General features: G+C 35.2%; 1 protein-coding gene across 9 annotated transcripts in view; it reads right to left on the bottom strand.

The window, feature by feature from the left end:
- Positions 1-21,836, bottom strand: part of RBFOX1 (RNA binding protein, fox-1 homolog 1) — a 285,633-nt gene that overhangs the window by 2,626 nt on the left and 261,171 nt on the right. For 5 of the 9 annotated variants that reach the window (XM_009277981.2, XM_019471789.1, XM_009278028.2 and 2 more), the window contains one exon: positions 542-617. In XM_009277981.2, the coding sequence (XP_009276256.1) occupies positions 542-617 (76 nt within the window). Of the gene's footprint in view, positions 1-541; positions 618-12,697; positions 12,751-21,836 lie in introns of all 9 variants that reach the window. The other 4 variants (XM_009277998.2, XM_019471785.1, XM_009278013.2 and 1 more) reach the window with 1 other exon arrangement.

Genomic DNA, 21,836 nt, shown 5'->3' with positions numbered 1-21,836 from the left:
GTTTTGGGGTTTTTTTTGTTTTTTTTTTTTTTTTTTTTGGGGGGGGGGAGGCAGCTACCATTTTAGATATTAATTATAATCAAGAATAGGGAGATAAAAGCAGTCAAGTTTTGAGCTGACTGACAGAAGCAGCCTGAAATCTTTGGCACAGCTCTTATAATCTTTGGTGTGACTTGAACCTGGGGGCTATGTAAATGCAAGGCAAAAAAAGAAAGTATGTTCTGCATTGACAATGCATTCCGTTAGTGATGGATTTAATTATCAAAATGACTAATTATTCCATTAAGGTAAGTGCTCAGCTAGGTGATACTTGCAAAATTAGAAATATAATAACTTACATGCAGTACATTGCCAAGAAATTAAGACATTTATCAAGTTTACTGGGAGGATTAATGTGGCATTTTAGCTGCCGTTAGCACAAGAGACAAATTCAATTAACTAAAAGTGAGAAGATGTCAACCGTGCTAAGATCCAAGCAGAGAGTGGAGCGTGGGGAGACGGGGAAGACAGTGATGAGGAAGTGGAGGAAATGATCACTTACCACGGCACCAACGCCGTAGGTGGCTGCTGGAGCAAGTGTGTGGTGGTAGGGGTCTGCAGCATAAACTCGTCCGTAACTGAAAAGAAAATAAAGTTGAAGATTAATGCAAAAAAAAAGTTAAAAAAGATATTACCAAATTAACAAAATGATTGTAATGAAATATTCCATTCTATCAAAATTCATTACAGATAAACTCACTTTGCAGTTTCAAAAGCAATATCCTTTGAGAAATGTTAAGGTTACAAATGACAATAAATGTATAATTAGCTTTACTAGACTATTAAGAATCAGCATCAGGCTAAGGAGAGTGGCCACAGAACAATGGCAGGCACTTGCCTTTAAGGAACATGCTTAATGCACATTCCCGGTCTTTCTATAGAAGAGACAGAGTGTCACCTAAGCCACGATACTTGCACGGCTGAAGCCTCAATTTTCAGGCCAAGTTCCTGCTACAACCAGGCAAAGACAGTGATGTGAAAATCATATTTTTGTCATTTCTCCCCATACAGAATCCTTATAGTTGAAACTACTTCAAAGCTTCTTTACACGTACACCTGGTCAATTTGCTGGCCCAGTCCTCCTCTTCACCTTGAAATACATAGCTTTGTTTCGCAGTCCGAGTCTGAATGCAGTTACCATTAGTGAGATGGACATGCCAACTAGATACAGGTTTCACTGAATGTGTCTAACATTTTTTTCCGTAATCAAAGAATTTGATACCATTTGATCACATATAACAACAAAAGCAATCTTAAAATTATAGTGGTGTCTTGCATACAAGGGTTAATGTAGTAAACAAGTTAGGTTCTAATAATACTCTTGCTATCTCTCAAAAAAAAATCTTTTTTTTTTAGCCTTATGTGAACAGTAAACCCAGACTGGTCTCATTCTGTGTAACTAACTTATTTTTCAGATACAAATACAAACTTACTTTTTTTGAAAAGAGGACAGTTGTCCTATTTTATTATCATGTATTTGCTCCTCCACAAGCGGAATCTGATTAGCCGATTCCTAGATAATCAGCTGAGGGAAAGCTGAGAAGGGAATGTTTCCATGGCATATGCAATCCTCCACCACCTACTACTGTGGGTCCTGGATGTGAGGTAGAGAAGAGGTCCAAATTATCTGCACTAGACATTCCTACCTACCCAGTGACATCTTCAAGGAAGGAGCAGAAATTACCACAGACAAGATAGTCTTTAACTCTCCATTTCACTGAGCCAACATTTGCAAGCGTATGAGGGATTCATCGCGTATGGAAACCCCAGTAAGCCACCTCTTGGGTCAACTGTGCTATCTAAAAGCAAAAGGGTTCAGCACTGAAAAGGCAGAGACTTTACAAAAATGTCTCTTACTCTCTGACCAAGCCTAGGGTCACAGATTTGCAGAAGTTATATGCTCTTCCTTTTCCAAGGATATATAACGACATATCTTGATGAAAAAAAAGTAGAAAAACGTTCAGTAAGTACAAGCTTCAAAGTGTACATTGGTTAATATTCGGTATTGTGAATAAGCCATCTTTTTCCAGCAACAGTCTGGCATTTTGAGCAAACGTAAAGTGAACCTATGTTCCTATAAAGTATTCTATGGCACAATCTGGATGTTTCACTACAAAGTACAACCATAGTAGCTGAATGCCTTCAGTGGTACTATCCTGGTTACTCAGTAAATTCAACTTTCTATTAAGAGATAATAAATTAAAAAGGAGTTAATCTGTTAAAGCTATGAAAGTACCACAAGTTTATGAATGTGGACTCTCTTTCTTACCCCGCAGCTATATTTACTTTAGTTTTGGGCGGAGAAGTCTTCATAGGTATTGAAGATATATATGAATATCTAGGGGAAGCAGCGTGCTGGGCAATCACCTTCTATCTCATGGTCTTAAACTCAGGAAAATACATGTAAAAGACTTGTATAAAACATATTAATTCTTCTTTTGCATGCAATATATTGATGAGTGAAGGATTAAATTTATATATCAATTCCATTTAAATACTTGGTATCCATGAATACCGAGCTTCGGAAATTATCCAAGGCAGTTAACAACAAAGAAACCAGGCAGTTCCCACTGAAAAAAATGGAAGGAAAACCAGCTCACATCAGCCTGTCTTGGGTAAATGACACTTGGTGATCCTTTGAGTTGGAAAGGGGGCGTAAGAGTTCTTCGAGCAGCTTTGACCCTGACCCCATACTCTGAAGCCTCTTTGGTCAGAAAAACTTCCATAAACCTCAGCCTCGGTAACCCTTCGCATTAGGATGCAAACATTATAATATTTAGAGATTTAAAACACTTAGCTTTGATAGTAGCCATACCAGAATCTCGTGTGTCTTGTTCATCTACATTAAAGTGAAGAACGCACCTTAATTTCCTCTGTATGCCTATTTTTAAAGTCTGAGAATCCATTTTAAACATCATTATAATTTTAATTCTCTCAAGCCAAATCTCATTCAAACATTAAGAGAACATCTAGAAAGGGAAAATGATTAATTTAAAGCTAGACTTGTTTCCAGCACTATAAATTTCCCTCATATCCCTAGTAACATGGAGGAGGAATTGCATGTACTATTATTATACATGCTTTAATGTCATGACTGTTATTTTTAAAGCAATGGGAACCCCCCCCCCCCCAATTAACTGGTATTACAGCAGTACTGAGCAAGGACTGTAAATTTAGATCTGTAAGAATTACGTTAGTTTTGGTCTAGTGTAAACCATTAACTACACTGGGACTTACTCTGTGAGCTTTTTCCCCCATTGCTCTGGTCCATTTCCTGCCGTAGGGCTGCATTCTGCCTCCCTACTGCACCCCATTCCTGCAGGATCCTTGACTATGTCTCAGTGTCCCACAAAACTGAAGGTCTAATGGCTCACCCATGGCAGGGTATTAAATGGCCTAAATGCAAGGGCCACTTGTAAGGAAGGAACAAGCCCGAATACATAGTGCTCAGGCTTTATTCAATTATTAGTGTATTTAACCCAACTACTGAAGTAACTAACCAGTTTACAACACTGATGTAATAAAACATTTTGCTAATAGTATTACATCAATATTTTACAGAAATCTGGACAACTAAGAGGAAAATATGGATAAACAAACACATTAAGCAATTTCAAAAGAAAGAAAAAATGACTCTTTCAACCCAGTATTTACTTCTGCGTACATTTTTATTACTCTTTGCCAAGGCAGTAATAACTTATTGTGAGTGCTTTACATTATTTTTTTCATCCTACTGTGTAAACCATGTTTCTTCCTTAAAACGAGAGTTGCGAAGCAATCCTAACACGAAAACTGTGACCTAAGTTAATCCTTGCTCCTTAAAAAGAATGTTTTACATTTATATTGTGATAATGCTGAAGTTTGTACTGTGACATTAACATAAAAATGATATTTCAGAATTAGCAATGCTTATATTCTTGTTAAAATAAGAAACACTTCTTCCTTTTCTTTTACAGGATATTGAAAGTCCACTTGAACAAATGTGTGCAATGTAAACATAAAATAAAATAAAATAAAATGTAAAAAGCATTCTTCCAAATCTTCTGTAGAAGAAAATAAAGTATATAAAATTAATTGCAAAATTCTCATTCTTGCACCCTCCTAAATACACTTGACATATGTAAGCACAAACATGGAAGAATATATTTCCAAAGGGGAGAGAACACATGCTCAGATATTATCTGGGGGGAAAAAAAATGCATTGAAATTCCTCTGTGATGAATAGACTTTTTTTCTCCTCGGGGTGACCTCTACCTTCAGAATATGATGGTTTTATTATGATTAATAAATTTCATTTCCACAGAGGAAAGGAACAGTGTCAGCTTAAACTTAAAGCAAGTGGGTTTCTTTTTAAATGCTAATTTTTAAACACTCCCTTGCATGACACCATATTTAGAAGCTCAGAAGGTTAGCAGAATAGATTCTGATTTCCATGCTGAAAATAGTAAGAAGGATTTAAACTATATTGTCACGCTGAAATTCAGTAAGCTAGTTCAGTCACATAGTCATTGGTTCATTTATTCACTACCGTGCCAGCATGCTTATTTCTCATTAAAATTAGTGGCATTTAAATGCTTTGTGATAATTTACACTGGAAATAATCATTCTAGGTAAACAATTTACTAAAATTTAGGACATGCAAATGGCAAAGTATTTTGAATAAATTAATAGTCAATGCGATTATGTGTGTATTTTACAGAATTTTAAATAAATGTATCAAACCCAATATGTGCACTCACAAATTCTTGTCTAAGAAAACATCTGATGAATAATTTTGATGCACCACTAATTAGAACAAGGTAAGTTCCACTATTTTCCAGTATATCTGGAACAAGTATTCAGAAGAAAAAAAAAAAATGTTTGCTAGCATTTTGTTACCATACTGGCACTGGTTCTTAAGTAGCTGGACTATTCTTAAGTAGCTGGATTAACACCTTACTGGGAAATAACTAAGAAAAAAATCAGTGTAGCCACGCTAACATCTGTAAATGCAGCTGTAAACTATTCACCAAAAGCTCAGTGTATGGTATGTTCTTCTTTACTCACGCTATGTCTCAATTTCTTCAATCATTTTCAGTACAGGGTTTAAAATTGCTAAAATACTACATAAAAGGACAATTTTTTGTCCACTGCACAAATAAAAAGAGAATTAAAAAATGGTAATTGGTTGTGAGATTTATTTTAGTAGGGCCTTTGAAATTGAATCTCTCTCTTTAAATCATGGGCAGTAGGCATTGCTGAAGTCTCTAAAAACAGGGAAAGTATGTGCCTCTCTGCCATTTTAGGTTTTTAAGTTCTTTGGTACTATGGCTTTATTTCCATACACATCTAGGACAGACAGCAGAGCTCTGGTACTGGAGACATTCGGAAGCTCCTTAATAACATATGTACTATAGGGTTTAATAACAACATTAATAAGGAAAAATTCACAGTATAGAGTATGAAACAAGTTAACACGTTTTCCACAAGTGATTTGACAACTAAAGAAGGAGAATTTTAAACATGATTATATTTTTAGAAATTTGATGCACATATCTTTCTGATCACTATCATTTCCCCCCATTTTTTAAAGTCTAGATATTGCTAGAAGAACTATAGAAAATGATGAATCTGTTTAAGAAATATAAAAAGAGAAGTGAAAAATCTGGTACTACCTCAGCTAAATCTAACTCTGATGTTACTTCCCATTACTTGCCACATTACAAGCAAAGCGTACGTATCACTGGAAAGCTCATATTTCTAACTTTTCCGCAATATTATCCATTCTTTACTAGCTTTGATTATAATTAACAATCAAGTAACAAAATTGCTGCTGCTTCAGACCTATACGTGTTGAATCTTCAACCAGAATAACCTGAAATTACTGAAATTCTTGTACTGACAACTATTACTAAATTTCACAAAAAGGTGACTGAATGAGTGAGACTTGGCTAAGTACGAGAGAAGGTAGATCCTAGTGCAGACTGGTTTGGCATTCCTGCCCTGCTTGTTCACCCAGGAAATGGGCACTACTGCAGTCGGCAGGTGGCACGGAAAGGGCAATCCACATCTTCCCTCTGTCAGATCTTAATGCAGAATTGCAATAAAATTTTAGACAAAGATGTGAAGATTTTAGTAAAGAATTGGAAGGAATACAAGGAAAGCAAGGGTTACCTGGCCTTATGCAGATAAATGATTCCAGTAACTAACACCTTGCTCTTTCTCTTGGTCACATAACTATGAGATACCAAGACAGATGACATGAGCAGCAGAGCTCCTTCGTATGCGCACCAGTTGCATACCACGTTGCTGAGCAGTATTTTAACCTCAGTGGGTCAAGACTGTGCAGCAGTGGTAGTCCTTTAACTTAAAATTCTTTACTACAGTAGGATGGTATCTGCTCATGGTATTCAAAGCATGTGCAACCAATCAATTTACTTCATTTTGGATATTAATATCAAGTAACTTCAGGCATTTCAGTCACCTGAATGAGCAACGAGTCTCTCTATATATCTCGGAAGGCAATGAGGAAAGATGTCTATCCTAAGTTTTTACATAAGACCAAGGAAAATGATTGAAATCTGCTGATAAAAACAGTTTCTAGTCATTTTCCTTGACTGTAAAAGTTAAGAATGCTAAAATCTTCTCTGCAAAGTTTTAAATGCACAATATCAAACACTAAGATCATTCTACAAGGAAGAACCCATAAAGTATTTTGTTACATATCATTTTCCTCTTCCACGACTGATAATGCTTTACAGATTTGTGATGTGGAGCAGAATAAGAATTGGGAAGATATAGCAGAGACAGACAGCACAATGAAACAATGAAATTTCAAGGTATACTGCTGTGCTGAACTCCTGTATACCTTGAAAGCCATGAGGGATAGGGCAATAATAAAAGATTTCCATGAAGGGATCTTCATAAATATGTCATTGATGAAACATTAAAAGCAGTCTTTACTTTTTCCTGCAGGTTGGAGCAAGAAGAAACTTAAGAAGCCTATTCAGAATTTTCTATATGCAGAGACGAATTTCAAATTCTTGACTGTTTGCTTATTTATGTCACATCTGAATTTGGCCAGTTAATTTTTCTTACTAATTGATGGGCATGTTTTGCAGAAATTTTGGTCATTGATGCTCAGACCTGATTTTAATTTTTATTTCTGAACGCCAACCTGTAACTTCTTTGGAAGTTTGTTAGTAGTTTACAGCCATCCAAAGTCAAGCTGCCACCTTGTTAAACATTTCAATAAATATGGTTGATATTGGTTAATTTGCAGAAATATAGCAGTGCAACAAACAGCAGCACAAGTGACTTCCCTCCTGAGCTGATGCTGAATAACTGCTATGGAACAATCCCAGACCTCAGCTTAAAAACTTTCACTCAAGTTTTAGTCTCGCCATCTGGATTTATATAAATGTGGGGATTTCACTTGATGCCTAGTTAAGAATCTAACATAATTCTATGCTACCAACAACACCTTTCTGTATAATCTCTATCCAAGAAAGTTAGACTTTATATAAACTTTTTTAAAAAAAGTCACTGGGGAAACTGAGGCTTGCCATCAAGTGACACCTAAACCCAGCTGTATTACAATGAAAAATAAGTATTTCTTTGATCTGTAAAGCATTTTCCTATTACTATTGCTGTTATATTTTGGGGCAATAAACCTTGAATAAATTCTTATCTAGTTCAATAATAAATATACCGGGTACTTTGTTTATTAAATTTTAAAGCAGTCTTTTGTGCTTGAGTGTAAAGTTCTGTAGTATGCAATAATATTCTTTTTTGTTTGATATTTTAAATGTAATATGATAATACCAAGATACTAAAACTGAATCCTTGTTTATTTAATGTACTTGTACATAACCATACATACATGCACACACACAAACCACCTTTCACGTGTACTATTTTCAGTCTATCAGAGAAAAAAATTCTGGTTGCTTCATTAAAAGCAGTACAGAAGATGCACACATGCTTATACGCACTTGTTGAGGGCAAACACAGATTATTCACTATTTCTGTTATCAAAGGAGCTTCACATTGCAAATCCTCCATTTACAAATCACAGAACCTCAGCTTTACTTAATCTTGTCATGTTGTCACATTTGACTAGCCATGCGAACTGACCTAGAACTGTAAGCACCGGGAAGGCAAGCTGTCGAAGAGATAATGACAAAGATGCCAAAAAGGGCTGCCAGTGTTTTCACTGGGTGAGAAAAAGGAATTAATCAAACTTCATGAAAGAAGAACAGAGGATAATCAAAGCGTTTACTGATTTTTATCAACTGATCCAATAGCTGAACATCTTTACCACACAACTACCAAGAGCAGTAAAAGCTGTAACAAATGGAATTCCATATAAGCAACTATTTACAGCAGCAGTAAACGCAAGTTTAAACTGCCAACATAAAGGACACTTGAATTTATAGAAGTTTAATAATGTGCATTAGTACAACATTTCCTAGTCTTTCCAGAGCAAAAACTTCAGTATCTGCTATTTTTCACAGGGAAAAGCAGTACAGCCTTAAATAAATACTAGCACAAAGACCTTACAGATGCTCCTTCATCTTCATTTTTTATTTTATCTGATTAGTGGAAGAGCATAACATAATAATAAAATTATCTCATAGAAAATGGTTATCTTCCCAGTCAAATTGCTTCATGAAATGAAGTCAAACCCATAGGCAGCAATACTAAAAGGGAAGAACCTCTCACAACTGAACATATGTCTTTACACAGTAATTCAAAAAGGCTGAAGGAAATCTCTCTGAAACTGCATTTTTCCAAAGCAGTTTGGATTATATGTACTTCTCGGAAATTCCTTTGAAAGAGTGTAATCTGATCAATATCTCCTACCAGACATGTGAATAAGTCAATGAGATGTATGCAAGCATGTATGGCAAAATTTTGACCAGTTACGATTATTTATGTGCCGTAGCAGAGGTACGCCACAACAGGCACCTTAACCGTTCTAAGCACTTTGTCAAATATTAATTTGGTTTTAAAAAAAGTATCTCCATATTTGCTATTGTTTCATGAATTAAATTTGTGGTAGTGTTACTGTTGACGTGTTAATGATAGTATAGAGGAAAACTGCAATGACTTGAGCAATTGCATTGGCTAAAAATTGCCAATATTCTGTTCAAACTATTTCAGTAGTACAAACTCCAATGTTTGCTTCTTTAAGCTGCCTGCTTTTGTGAAATGTTTTTCCTAGAGTTATAAAATTAAACCTTTCAGAATGTTTAATCTGTTTTGGAGACTGTATCTTTCTACAAATGGAGGTCAATAACTTAATCTAAGACTGTCAACTTCTAAAGCTTTATAATGCATTTCTTTTGCACGCACACACACGCAATCCCGCCTCCTGGGGATGATTCTGCTCAAATATGTAAATAAATACAGTCACAATTGGACAGATGTTATATCCACTTCCACCATACTTCATTCCAAATTTAGGTTTATATATACACTTGCCTCTTTCTCTGTTGTTTCAAAATCATAAACTGCATATACACTTGGAAGAAAAATAGTACGAGGCATGCAACCGCACTGGATTTGTTTGTTTGTAGTTGGAAGTTGGATAACAGTTAAAAATTGGAGGAAGAAAGAAAGAGTGATATAAATATAGAATAATGATCCTGTCCCATATTTACACAAAAATCATAAAATGTAATATGCAGGTACATCCTAGAATGCACTTGGAAAAGACACTACAAAATATTTATTTCTTTACAAACTACAAATTTTGATCTTACAAAACCTAGAAGAAAAAGAAGTATATTGAGCACTGATTTGAAAAATTCATTAAAAATGCTAAAGATTCAAAATGAACAATGTTCTGTAACCAACATGTAAATAAACCATGGGCTTATTCTGGGTCTCATTCTGATTTACTAGGAGCCTATTAGGGCAGGATGCCCGTTGCCCCCATCAGCCAGGAACCTCAGGATTAATTCTCCCCTAATGTACCCATTGTCAGAGATTTGCTAGAGGGTGTTCAGAGATCCGTGTTAAAATTCCATCATCAAACTGATAGGAGGTTTCCGACAGTTTCCCTACCTCTGTTCTAGTTCAGGTCTGTTTGCAGACTCTTTAATCATGCCTGCCAGAGACGATCTATCCCAGAAGCACAGAACTTCTCTTCTGAAGAGTAATTACTTTTAGCTTCAGAATGCACTGGATGCAATCAAGAGTGAATTATTTTTAAATTTCCCATGGAAGGATCCCTCTGTCAGATACGTGAGTATGTTTTCTTTATATAATGTGCATGCAAGAACAGATACACATACATAAATAGAAATGTGTATATGGACACACTATCCGTTCATTAACACATTTATTTATTCAAGATTACTTGATTCCCAAATCAGAAACGATGTCGTGTTGCTGAGGGCTAAGTACCCTCTGGCAGGAATGATAAAGTGTTAGGAGGAGAAGGGTGAATATTACCAGCAGAATCACCCAAGACCTCCCATTTCCATTTGATGATAAAGTTCAAACCAAAAGTTTACTTGTTATATTATTATTTGAAATCTACAAACACGCACATTCTTTACAAGGAAACAGTACAAACATACATATACTCACATTTCAGACATTGAGCATATTATCAGTATCTTCACTTTATATTAATTTTACAAACAGTTGAATTACTGTAATGGAGTTTAGGAGCACTAAAAAAAGCACTATAAAATTGTACTGTAGGTGTTTTGCATGCATCTGAAAAACCACAGGAAGGTTCGCTTCGGTTCTAGAAGTTTATGTATCTCTATATATGCTCCATGTATTACAACACAAAACATCAGATAATAAATTAGCTGAAAGTCAACTTACAGATTTGAAAGACCAAATGCAACTTTGGCAACTGGTACCACAGGAATATGGGCCAGACATTTATTTTTTTGTAAAGCCAGAAGTCCTTTAAATTCTATGACTAAAATTTAGGTATATAAGAAACAGAAGATACAGGCTTTCATTAGCTTTCTCCTTCAGACCATATTACAAAAAAGGCACCTACAGTCACCTATGACAGATATGTTTATCGTATGCTCAAAAACATACCTAACAAAAATACCTTATTGTTGAATTAATTCAACAGAGGTAATCAACTGGTAAACTGAAAAGTTTTAATAAATCTATTTCCTTCTGTGTAAAGTTCACTGAATTTACTGATAAACAAGAGCGCTACATTTTTGACTGCAATTCCAAATTAGTGATATACGGAATATGTATAATATAGTCTTGGACACTTAAATTGTGCCTGAACTGAGGGGAAAAAAATGTCTTTATTAGAGAAATAATTATTGCTTAGAAGGGTTCACTCTGCAAAACAGGAAATTGTTTTCAGGACAAGAAAAGTATTAAAGACTGCATGTCTATCTCAAGAATTCCAAGTTAAAAAATTGCTAAAATAATTATATTTATTCCTAGATTTATAAATTGGTAGCCTCCCTACTACAGCTCACTCTAATCCGGAGCTGAGCAGGAAGCACAAGTGAAATAACGAAAGCCAAAATCCAAGTCTACTGAGATCAAGAAAGTGTCAAATGCTGAATTCTCAAAATGTATTCTCTTAATGATTTAGAGCTTTGAAAAATCTATGTTAAATCAGGTTTTGTTACAGAAGAACTTTTCAGATTACCACCAAAAATGCTATGGCTAGCATAGAGATTATTACAATTTTGGCATATTTTGGCTTTAGCTACGATCTTCTTTTTCATAAAAAAATGTTTTTATTTGTTTCTATGTAGGTCACTATGGCATAAACAGAAAACTCTTCGCCTTTCATTTATTTCTGCTAACGTAAAACTCTATAAATAACACCAACATTTTGTGTCACACTATATATCCTTTCATCCTTCAATACAAGCAGCTTCTATGAACTCAGTAGATCTTTTGCATAACATTATTGGCAGAATATGTCCCGGCACTGTTACTATTTATCTTGGCTTTTGATTTCTTATGTAGCGACATAATACCATCCTTACCTGAATTAAGACTAAGATTGTTCAAACTCTATTGCTTAAAAGAGAGACAATCCCTTGACATATTCAATATATTTATAAATTACCATTACCTTTTAAAAACATTGTTCATTCTTCTGTACCCATGGCTTATAACATGATAGTATATTAGCAAAGCAGCTAAGACTTTTTACTTACTAGAGAGCGATCCTCTGAAGACACAGACCCTCTCTCCCACTATCTTATCCATAGGATAGACTTTGTGAGTGCTTTAGGGTCTGCAGTACCCTTGTGGGCAATATTTGCCCCCAGAGAGTTGAAAAGAAAATTGTTAAATCTATAGCACTTACAATGTCCTACATACATCTAAGCCTTTCCTCTTTTCATTAGTTCTGGTTTTTTTGGCTTCTTTAAAGTCACAATCTTGATTGTACTGCACAGTAAGTATTTATTAGAAGGTTTAACATATCCTTACTTTTCTAGGCCATTTTATATTTAAACTGGAAATAAAACACCAAAGTCAGCAAAATAACCTAATGTCTTTTATATGGCAGAACCTATAGGCTCAAGCTATAAATTAATTAAACTATTCCAAAGATTTATACTATGGACTTTCCTATGCTTTCTCTTACGATTAAATGCAGCATGTGAAAAAGGATATTGACACCTGGATGGATGCATCAAGAAGTATCAATGATTGTTACCTGCAGAGGTGTTACAAGAAATTTCATCTGCTGCAACGAAGACGAATTGATTTCTGCAAGAGAAGATAAAATTCACAATACTGCTTGCTGACTGGGAAATGTGCTAGCTGCCAATTGACTTGATGTTTACAGATGGGGTAGGGTAAGGGTGCTTAATTTTAATGAATGTAGCAAGAAAAAGTGTTGACGTATTTCAGTACTATAGAGTTTATAAGGATCATGAGGTAGACATGCTGGGATCTTTTAAATGAAATAATGGTGACATTTGGATATGGACTATGTACAAACTCTTGCATTGGAAGCTTCATGTTTAGTGTTACAGATATGTCGATATATTTATGAAGTCTAATAAAAATAAAACAATATTTATATTGATATGGATACTAAAGGGCACTACTGCAAAAGATGTAAAAAGCGTTTTTTGAAAAAAGTAATTGCAATTTACTTCGTGCATCTGAAAGGAGGATACTGAAAGTAAAATATTTTGCTTTTTATGTCTAATACTATTGCCATCAGAAAATGAATTTTCTGCTATTTATTAAAAAAATGACATAGTATATTCTCATATACTGTCATCCAAATACATACAAAAGTCTTTTGCAGAATCTTAGGAGAATAAACTAGAGATATGAGTAATTTAATATAAACCTTCTCTTGCAAAATTCTTTTTTAAACGAGGTAACATGAAAAGAGAAATGCTAAATACGCTAATATTTCAAAATGCAGAAAACTTCACTATGGCACAAATCCTGATTTGTCCTTTCCAAAGTCAAAGCAAAAGGATTTGGGTGAATGGAAACCATGTTTAAGGTTTAACATCAAATGATTCCTTTATATGCATATACATAGCTTCCTTGAATTATCTTTGTGTTGTGTGGGATTAATAAAGAACCTGGGTGAAACACTTGGGTACTGTTTTACTCCAAATGGCATGTGGCTCCTCCAGCCTGCGCTGCTAGGCATGCTGAAAAGTTTTTCTGTTTTGCACAGCTTTAATGCAAGAGTCTACCAAATAGGAGCTAGAAGGAACTAGTTCTAGCTTGTACTAAGGACTACCTGGAAAACTTCGTTCTGCAAGACGATGAAAGCTCTGTCAAGCATTAAGTACTCTGAAGATCCTATTGAAAACTATTCAGTTCAGGAGCAAACATCTCTTAGGGGTAACAGAACCTTGAGGAGTTAAACCCTAAGAGAACAAAACCTAGTTCTATTACTTCACCTCCAATTTATTAGAGAGATTTGAAATTCTCGTTTGGAAATCTGTGAACCTTGTTACTTAGAAGTTCACATTTTTGGGGAAAAGAAAAAACCCAAAACAAAATAAGGAATCTGTAATCCATACTGTAGGGACAGGACTGATTAAGACCAAAAGTAGAATCTGATCATTGCCTCTGCCCTATCTCAGAGATACTAACACCTGCCTTTCAGTATGAATGACCTTAGTGATCAAACTGTATATTCTCTCATTTTCAACTGGATGTACGGATTGGTAGTTTTGCTCTTTATTTTGTCATCTGCAGCAATTCCACAAGCTAATGAGGTCTACCTAGCATGTAATGCTGAAGAGATGAATTTAAAAAAATGAAGAGGGATAAATTTAGCATTATAAATACAGAGCTACTCTGTATTTCATAGGCAGTATAATTTGTCACTGTATTTACTGCTATCACCTCTTTTATTATCACCTCTTGTGATAATTATATAGAAAGAAACAGGTAGATGTTTGCCTAAAAGGGATTCACCCAGTAGCAATGCAGACTTACCAGCTACTGTTTTACAGAAGATCCTTTTGGTTCATTTCTATGAAGTTATTAAACTGCCCTCTCATCTAAATGAAAAGATCACTTTTCCTTAAAAACTGCCTTTAAAGTGGCTAGCTGAGAAACTCCTTGTCTTTATCTCTGTTCAGAACATCTGTTGTTATGGAACATTGAGCCACAGAGACTATATCTTCAGATGCCAAAGTACAGAATTATCTGTAAGAATAATATGTTGGTTTAGTTAGTTACAGAAAGACCCCAGAACACTAACTGCTATTTGTCTTTTGGAACCACAGATGTTATTGAAACTGTTCTGAAATCTTACTTTTTATTACCAACTCTTTACTAATTACTGGTAGAAAATTAGTTTTAAAAAATTTAACCCAAACTAATACCTATTTAAAAACCATCTACCGTAAACATTCCTTGTTATACCGCTTCAATTTACATCGGTAGATACTATTTTCCCTGTAATTATTTGCTTTTGTAAAATTCATTTCACAACTCCATAAATCAATTTTAAAAGTAAGGAGGAAGTTACATATTGGTCAGCATAGCAACTGTGAGAATGAAAAGTAAGACTAGATGCTGGAGTTCAATAAGCCAGTTCAATTTTTTATAAGTAATTAGGTGTTATTGGTAACAATTACAAGAAATTGTTTAGTAGTTTGATGGCTCTAATATTTTATAGTGGCAGTTTTTTATTTCGTTAAATTCTATGCTATTGTTTACATAGACCTAGAGGGAGAACTGATAATCAGAGGTGTCACTATACACATATGTCACACCTGATGTCCAAAGCAAGTATTATTCCTTAGTGTGGACAACCCCATAGTTTGCAAAAGGAGTCCTTCTGACTTAAGCTGACACTGTGGTGCATCATATTCTATCTGTCCTAAAGCACATGAAAAGCAGACCTGGAAAAGGGCAGCTAACCTAACTCAGTCCTTTGCAAATGCAGGGTTGTTCCCTTTAAAGACCAATTTTATGCACTAACTGTATTGAGCGTACAAGGCTTAAAAAACTCACAAGTAAGGTATGGTGAAAAATCATGATGCATTTTAGGTTGTTTTAATGTTCCTCATCACTTCTCCACTTTTTATTAATGTAAGTGAACCCAACTTTATTATACAATAAGCCCTGCTCAGTTATTAAGATACAGAATTGCTTCCATCAACTTAATTTGTGTATTAACAGTGAAAGTATAGAACAAAATTTTTACTGCTTGTTGTTTTATACTTTAGATGTAAAAGAACACATTTAAAATCCAGTGAACATTTTTTTTCTTTAAATAAAATTTTAAAAAGTTGTTACTGGTTGTAACAGAAAAAGAAATTGAGAGAGTAACGTGACAAATACAGTGATCTGAATGTACGGTTGGATATATTCAACTTGCCAGATATTCACACCCTGGGCTAAGTGCAATCCTTTTAAGTGCTGGAGTGGCACCCTTTGGCAGCCTGAGCTCTCTGATGGAAACCCAGACAGTGCGGGTCATGAAAATGTACTTCTGGGACTCAAAATGGCAGTGTTCCATCTGAGCAGCTATTTCCCAAGGGCAAACACTTCTGCATACTATTACTTCTCTCAATCCTATATATCAATTCCTTATTTCTTCTAGTAAATTGAAAACTACCACAGATTTTTACCATATGGTAATAAAGATATTTTTAAAGTTGGAAAAAAAAAAATGTTTAAACATTTGATGTATTTTCTGAATTTGGATAGAAACCAAGGGAGAGGACAGCAAAAGTAAGTGATTTGATGCTCTTTCTTACTTTGGGGTAGTTACTGAGCCCGCATTACCCCAATTTTCAAAAAGGTTCAAATACGTTCTAATTTCCCCTGCACTGTTCCCCATAGACCCTTTGGCAGACTCCTAACAAACACAGTCCTCGAAGGCCCCAGATCTGACGGAAACCTCCCTATCAGTTTTAGCACCTGCTATTTCTACCCAGCAGGTCTTCTGCATATCCAATACATTAGGTGCTTTCTTTCTCTCTCCTTGATGCTGTTAGTTTGGTGAAAACAGGACATCCTATAGCATAAAACTGGATTTTTACATTTTTTAAATAAAATCTTTAATCACTAGAGTCCAAGCCTTATCTTCACTATGGCTGTTTAATATACTGAACTACTTCTGCGAAGAAACCTCACATTGAATAACTTCCCTCTTTGCTTCTTGCTAAACTGTGTCCTAGAAAGACTCAGTCTGTGGTAGAATGGAGAACAGCTTTAGGAGAGGAGTCTTTGACCACCCTCTGTCAGCCTTTCCGTCTTAGCATCTCTTTCACAGGGTACCTTGAAAAAAAAAAAGGCATGATATTCTACACGTATCCTTCTGTACTGCACTTTTTATTATAGGAGACCTTTTATTACAAGATCCTTGATTAGCAACATTAGGGCTTATGCCCTCAGGAATGACTTTCAGTCATTATTAATCTAATAATTTGTATTTAGACAGCGACAGGGCTTGCACTATAAAACCAAATATTGTTTGAAAGCTTTTGTGATGGCATGAGGTGGGCAGGAAAAGTCCAGCTGTCAGAATCAAAACCATACTCTGCAGCATCAAACTTCAAAGAGCATAACAAAATATTTTCAGGTTCAACTTTACCACCTGACTAAAAGTACCCTGTTCTAAATTAAAGCAGGCCACTGAATTGAAAGACTTAGATAATAAAGTATTAAACCAAAATATTTAAGCAAGTGAAGAACAGGATTTTAAGTGAAGTTTGACTAAGGTTTTTCATTATATACACTATTTAGAAAAAAATATTACTAATTACAAATGACCAGTGTAAATGTTATGTACTCACAGAAATTAGGCCTTCTGGACTGGGCAATTTTGTTTTGTTTTTTTTTTTAAATACCATAGCCTAATTTCTTCAGCATGTTTATACTACCACAAGTTAATTAAAAGGCCTAAGATATTTCATAAATATATTCTGTCAGTACTTTCCCTTACCAAAATGTTACATCTACCCATTTTCAAGAAGAGCTGTCTTTTTACAGGTTTGCTTCTGACAAGTCACCTTAACTGTGCTGAAGTAGTACAAAAAAACCTTCCATACATTCATTCTAAAGCACACTGACCTAATACAGAAGCTACATGATATCAACACTGAATTTAAGCTTGAGTAAGACTTTATACATGAAATTTAGTAGAACTATGTCAGCAATTTGTAATTACTATGTAGTATTTTTAGCTCTTATTTCTACAGAAATCTTTTCTGGAAGCATGTTTAAATAGTCTTGACTCTCTTAATCTACATACTCTGAGAGTCAGTTTCAAGTTTGAGATACCTGATATTCCAATGAGGTTGATTAGCTTTTAGTGTACATGTATTTTACATGCTCCATCAGGAAAAATTAAGTTAGAGTATTAACAGCATTTGTGTTTAATGAACATTTATCACTTTCCTTCAAACTTTTTCAAAATTCCCTTAGTATTTCCCATCCTCATAAACACTAACACCAATGATCTCAGCTACCGGAATGTCAAATAGGTAGCAGAACAGAGAGAGGAATTCTGTTTTATACCATCTTTGATACAATACTGGAACTTTAGGCTTCTTCACATGCGGAAAGTTGGGAGTTTCTCCTCACTGAGAAAATGGAGTGAAAGTTTTCCTAAATACCAAAACTCTGATAATTCAGTTGTACATAAATATAGACAACGTTTATCTCATTTTCTACATCCAAATAGACTTTATTTTAAAGGTCAGTGGCAACTTAAAGTAGAATGGAGCTCAGAAAGAGCAGATGCTTGTAACAGAGATTGGGTGTACAGTACAGACCTAACCGCTGATCCTGCCTGAACCGTGTATGATTTGGCCACTTCACTATTAGTTGGAAAATTCAGAACCTGGAAGTGGCAGACAGGAAGAGATTCAGAGAACGGGTCTCAGATGCTCTTTTTTATGACTTGAGGAATCTAACCATCGTGAAGCACAATTCCAACCTGATTTCAGGATAGACTGTTACTCTGAGTGCTCCCCCTAAAAGTTTCCTTATAGTCGCCCCACCCTGGCAAAGGAAGTGCTCCTCTTTGTCTGCACTACTACATACCCCTGAGAAAGCATCAACCTACTACCCCATTTTCCGCCCTACAGTCCTTGGCCACGCTATTCTTCAGATGTACAAAAGTACTCACAGCTGTGTCTGGGAAGTTTATATACTGAGGTCATTGTGGGTGTAAGAACCTACGTTTGTAGGGCACATGAGACAAACTAAGTGTTGTCTGTGCCCTATCTTCTCCCTAAAAGGCTGGGTGACAGATGGACTTTTCAACACTATTTATATTTTACACAGCACATGATTAAGAACAAAATTTTGACACACATATAATTTCACCCAGCACTCCCAGAAGCTTTTAGTCCCTCTTCTTGGCAACATAGAGCTTCCATAAAATAGAAGCTATAATAGGGGTCAAGTGGGATTTTAAGAAATCAGGACTTCCCTAAAAATAATCACACTAACTCTAGGAAATTTGAAACATAAAAGAAATTATAATCCAGTAACACACAGTGATCATGTTTCATACACCAGAATTCTTGGACTTTGCTTACTAACTTCACAAACTAGACAGAAATAATTTTGCTTAACACAGAAGCGCAGCCCCACCTCCCAAAAATATAGCAACTGCCAAAAACAGTGCAGAGCCCCAAAACATAGGAAATTAAGATGAAGGCAAACACAATACTGAACAGAATGTACAGGGAAGACTTAACCTACATGTAATCAGTTGACTTTTTCTGGTAAGACCACCATGGGATTTACAAATAGTCAGTATTTAGATTTCAGGGATCAGACCCTCAGCCGGTAAAATTGATGCAGCTTAACTGAAAGCACTGACTTCACTGGAGCTATTCCAAATTGTATTCTCCAAGGATCTGGTGCTAACTATATAGTGTAGCAATGATTTTTTCCCAGAGGTGTTATATGTGGTAAATCTATACATTTCTCCATTATATTATTAAAGATTCTTTATTTTTCCTTCATGCTCTAAACTTTAAGGCTTTGTTGCTCTTGTTAGGACTAACGTTGAGGGCTTTTTCACTATGAATTATAACATAGCTGACAGCTGGCTACTTGAACAGTTTCTGTAATATTCAAGTATGGACGAAGTTTCAGAGTTTCTCTCTAAAATTATTTTATCAAGTCCTCCCCAACTCCCTCCTTCTAGTGTCCTCAATTTAAATATCAAGGCTATCACAGAATTTAAACCTTTTAATATTAGTATAATAAAAAATATAATAAGAAGGTTGATTTTGCTATTATCATGCTTTATATTCCCATTCCTGTAAGATCAAAGTACATTATCATACTCATAGCATTTGAATCACAACACAAAGACAACTAAACAACTTTACAGCCATACCTATAAAATATATTAAATGAAGTAAAAATAAAACTATAAACAGAAAGTAATTCATGTGGTATCAAGCTTCAACAACACTAACAGTGACTTGTTTGACCTGATGTGCATTAGAAAAGTATATTTTACTTTTAGACTAATTTCTTCCATGCCAGGTTCTTTTTTTTCTGCAGAATTGTTCGTTCAACCTAACTATTAATAATGATGCCAAGATAAAGAGGAAGACACAAATATTCTGCTTTCACTTCGGTATTCTGCCTTCATTGTCAAAAGATAATGCATCTCCCACCTCCATCATTCCTGACCATTTCATTAAATACTCTTTTCTGAAATTCTGAAGCAGGCCTTGAAAGTGTATGGAGTTAAACCCTGCATCAAAATAAATTAATGTAGCTACTTCTGTACATATTACCTCACAGAAAACATTACAGATCATCTTGATCACCCAAGCAAAGGCAGCTCGTTCATCTGCCTGGACTCAGCTGCCACTCCAGAAGGTCCAGTGTCACCTCTGCCTGCATGGGTGTCTCACATGCCCTAGAGTGTCTCAGATTTTGACACTAGATGCCTGTTTCCAGGCGGCTTAACCAAGCCCTTAATTTGACTGCCAGGTTAGGCACCTCTGCATGGCTTTTTATCTGCGTCTTCTTTGTGCTCAATACAGGACATTTCAGTGTGATTTAGCCAATGACAAGATGTCTCTAACATAATTCAGACTGCCAAAGACAGCAGGAGACAGAAAAGTTAAGAAATATCTCTCATTAAATTTTATCCTGTCACCAGTCACACAGCTTCTTGAACAGGAATAATTTGTTTTAATACCAAAAAGCACTTTTGCAATTGTGAAAAGCACACCTTCAAGAAAAGGGACAAAAAGAAAAAAAAAAGAAAAAAAGAAAAAAAATCCCTAACTCTTCTGGACAGTAGTGGAAATGTGCATTCCTACATTTCCAGTGAAATGCCTGTATTATTCCATTTACTCAGAGAAAAAAAACAAACAAAAAACCTAAAGAGAAAAATGGTCAACAGAAGATGCTTTCTCATAATTTGTGTTCTTATGTCAGGCTTTCCCCAGCAGATGGACAGGCAGCTTTTTTAGCCCTGCTATTGAACTAACTAAATAACCCATTCAGACGCTAGAAGAGAGAGACTTCTTTTAGCATAACCTAATATTAATACTGTAAAGCATGTTAGGGAAATGACAGGGTGTCCATACTGCATACAGTGTAGATATAATTTTTCCATGGCAATGTCTGTTCATATAGAACTCCCCCTCTCTCTCCTCCCATTACCCCTCAAAGACTGCATAAAGAAAATTTCTAGCAAATTGGTGCTATACTTTGCAACTTAGTATAGTTGTTGTGCAATTTAGTACAGTTGTTGTGAAAAATATGTTTATTCTTAATATATTGCCAAAACATGGACAATGTCTTACATCACAACCACTGGAAAAATCTGTAGCCCTTTCATCTACATTTTAAATCTACACATATTTTATTTCCTGATTTATTTATTTTTTAAATCAAAGCTATACAAATATGCTTAGTTCTAATTCATATTACCTGCCGTATCAGTGGAATGTTTCTATGTATGAAGTATTACATACTGTATTATACATAGTATAAATGTATTTATTATTAATAATACTATATGCATAGTATAAATACGCATATTTATCTGCAAGAGGAACACAGATGATTTTTAAGTGGATCTTAACATTCTAAAGTGAAAGCTAAAACTAATAGGTGAAATTCTGGACACCACATAAATCGACAGTAGAATTCATACTGATGTCAGTGGCATAACTGCTCTGAGATTATTTGCCTTTTACTGTGATTAACACAGTCTACACACTTAAACTAAATCCTTGAACAAGCAATCCGGTGACTTTACTTCAGAAGTGCTCCATGTCAGAAATGTAAACTGATGTCAGTATGATCCAGGACTGCTAAATTAAGGCTATTTTGGAAGTTTTAACGTTTATATTTGAATTTTTTTT

The sequence above is a fragment of the Aptenodytes forsteri genome, unplaced genomic scaffold, assembly GCF_000699145.1.
Source record: "Aptenodytes forsteri isolate BGI_AS27 unplaced genomic scaffold, ASM69914v1 Scaffold26, whole genome shotgun sequence".
Lineage (NCBI taxonomy): Eukaryota > Metazoa > Chordata > Aves > Sphenisciformes > Spheniscidae > Aptenodytes > Aptenodytes forsteri.
Note: the sequence above shows the minus strand (reverse complement) of the source record. Positions and strands in the feature narration are given on the sequence as shown.